The 2,878-nt window shown below is 50.8% G+C and overlaps 1 protein-coding gene and 1 pseudogene across 3 annotated transcripts in view; one reads left to right on the forward strand and one right to left on the reverse strand.

The window, feature by feature from the left end:
• LOC105292123 (beta-1,3-glucosyltransferase-like) overlaps positions 1-2,878 on the reverse strand; it is a 61,051-nt gene that overhangs the window by 4,203 nt on the left and 53,970 nt on the right. For all 3 annotated transcript variants that reach the window (XM_023530674.1, XM_023530675.1, XM_023530676.1), the window contains one exon: positions 1,488-1,551. In XM_023530674.1, the coding sequence (XP_023386442.1) occupies positions 1,488-1,551 (64 nt within the window). The remainder of the gene's footprint in view (positions 1-1,487; positions 1,552-2,878) is intronic.
• LOC111739674 lies at positions 59-177 on the forward strand (annotated as a pseudogene).

The following is a 2,878-nucleotide window of genomic DNA, read 5'->3' on the forward strand; positions in this document are numbered from 1 at the left end:
CACACACAAATATACTGGCTCACAAGGAAAAATGTATTTGTACAGTGAGTCACGGTCAGTCTACGGCCATGCCACCCTGAACACGCCTGATCCCGCCTGATCTCGGAAGCTAAGCAGGATCGGGCCTGGTTAGTGCTTGGATGGGAGACCACCTACGAAGACCAGGTGCTATAGGCGTAAAAATAAAAATACAAATAAAAAGAGTGAGTCACAGTCAAAATACGGTTTGAAAGCCTCCACCCTAGAGAAACCCTTGCAGGTGAGCATCATGACACGCATTCAAAATGCGCACAGAAGCAGTGACTGTACCAACAAAACCAAGCAAATAACCAGTAGCCACCCAGAAGCCCATCTCAGGAGAAATGGCTGCAGGAAGTGAAAATAAGTCCACGAGATTTCAGATCGGAGCGGCATTCACGGTGCAGTTTATACGGAGCCCAGACGATGCAGAACTGCATAACATACTATTCAGAGATACGGGCATCTGCTGTCAAATACGAGAAAAGGGACAGAGAGAATTCAGGAAACCGTTTACTCCTGTGAGAATGAAGGGGACCCGCCTGGGAGAGCCACTGAAGTAGCCTCACAGCGACCGGCGGTGACTGCATCACATTCTGCCCTGTCTTTACTCCTTTCGTATATGGTAAAAACAGTCCATTGTGTGTACTCAGCATTTAACGGGTCCCCCAACCTGGGATCTCAACTGGAGCGACTTTTACCTACAGATGTCCAGGCAGACGCTGGCTCTCAGCGAGCCACTTTCCTTTGTGTGGAAGAGAAGACTGATTTTTTCACACGGGTGTTTCTCCTCAACTGAGCCACCTCCTCATTTAGAAACAGTCGAGGAGTGAGCGTCTGGCAGGTGGCCTTTGCTCCCAGCAGGCTGCCAGTGTGGACCTGTCAACACGGACCCCAGCGTCCTGAGACAGATTCCTGCAGGCTGAAAGGCAGGTCTGCTTTAGGCATGTGACATGCCCATCACAAAAGGCCTTCTTAGTGATGACCAGAAACAGTTAGCGATGGGACACCTGCCACCTGCCCCCAGGACAATAGGTCACAGACATCCCCTAAGTGCCAGGAGTGCTGGGGGTCCAGACTGGCATGCCACGCTGCCTGCTTGGGACCAACTGGCTCAGCTGTGCCCCAAGGGTCCCCACAGAGACATGGCGAAGGCCTCGCGTACAACCAGGTACCAAACAAGGCCACAGGCACTTTTAGTGACATTTTTGCACCTTTTTACAAATCTACCTCTGGACTCATCCCCTAGCTTTAAAAGCAAACTCAAGAATCACAAGATACAGAATTGTCCAATGCTCCTCACTCACATGACCAAAAGAGTTTGGAAGGGAAAGGGCTTGACTGACGCCATGGACCCTGAAGATGCACGGGGCGGGGGACGCACTGTTAGGGGGCACCGGCCGCCTGTCATGCCGGAAGACGTGAACTTCTGGCCACTAAGACTTTTAACCGAGCAAACCGTGACGTACCTCATGTTTTAAGTCTATTGTAAAATCGGACTTCAGGGCCTCTCTCTTCAACCGCTTGGTGAGCCTGGAAAACAAAATCGGAAGGTTTTTCTCAAACCAGAAGAAGCATCAAACGAGAAGGACACATTCTTGGGATTTCACGTTTGAAAACAGGCAAAAGTACAAACTTTAAAATAAAAATAAGAGTTTAATTCCCTTGAGGCAGAGGACTGTGCAAATGCAATTATGTGTTGACCAGGATATGAATACAAGGCTTGTTGTAAACGCTGCAGTCACTGTTGTCGCAGCTGACAAATAACGTGAAATATAACAAATACAGTACAATACAACACAAGACAGTACATCAAATGCCGTTTTTTAAAAAGCCATGAAGTTTGTTGACTCCTGATAATCCTTACACAAAATAACGTCAGAGAAAGAAAAAGGACAAGCAAAAAAGCTTGTATGACAGAGAAACAAACCTGCTACTTGTCACTCTCCTTTCAATGACCCGAATGAGAGTGGAGTTTGGGGGGAGAGAGTGTCTGGTTTCAAGGAAGAATAAGTTCCCTTCCACATCATTTTCTGGCTTGAAGCCTTTTCAGTGGCCCCATCGCAGTGCAGAACCGGGCTCCAGAGCCCCAGGCCTGATGGCCCTGTCCCCCTGTGTGTCCCCAGCCCCTCGGCACCGCCTGCCACCTGCAGAGCCCACTCCCGGCACTCGCCACCCCATCACCCCATACCCCTGCACCCAGCCTTCACTCGGCAAACTCTCCTCAGGACCAAACTCAAGGGCGCCTTCCCCGTGAGACCTTTCCCGACCTGCCCGCCAGAATAGATGGAAACTTTCTTTTCTCCCAAAGAGGAGCGCAGCCCCGTTCGCTTTGTCACATGATTATAACGTGCCGTGTGCGCATCCTTCTCCGTGTTGTCACCACGGTCCACTGTGCCCGGCCCAATGAGCACACAGCGAGCGGCCTGCACAGGGGGCGGCGCGGTCCCTGAGCCAGGTAGAACGGCGCGCTCGCCAGGCCACGCGGCCCGGTGTCATTACAGGGCTGGAGCCCAGGCCATCGGTTTCAGTTACAGACCTGCTAATTAATACATGTAGTGACTATGAAGAAATAATAGTGATTGAAAAAGTAGTGGTGAGTTTCAAAAAATCTTTACTGAGTTTTTAGCCAGGTCGAGCCATAAAGATTTCTTTAAAAACTTCCTTCTTATGGGAGGAAAGATAAAGAAGGAGGGAACAGGTTGTAACTGACGTTTAGGTGTAAAGCACTCGTCGCATGGTCGATAGGAAGGCAGCTCGGAGGCAGGAAGGAGCCCCGAGAACGCTGTCGCGCCTGCGCTCGGGGTCCGCGCGCAGATGTGTGAGTCAGCGGGTGAGGGCGCAGGATGAGACCCCGTTC

Source organism: Pteropus vampyrus, unplaced genomic scaffold, assembly GCF_000151845.1.
Source record: "Pteropus vampyrus isolate Shadow unplaced genomic scaffold, Pvam_2.0 Scaffold52, whole genome shotgun sequence".
Taxonomy (NCBI): Eukaryota; Metazoa; Chordata; class Mammalia; order Chiroptera; family Pteropodidae; genus Pteropus; species Pteropus vampyrus.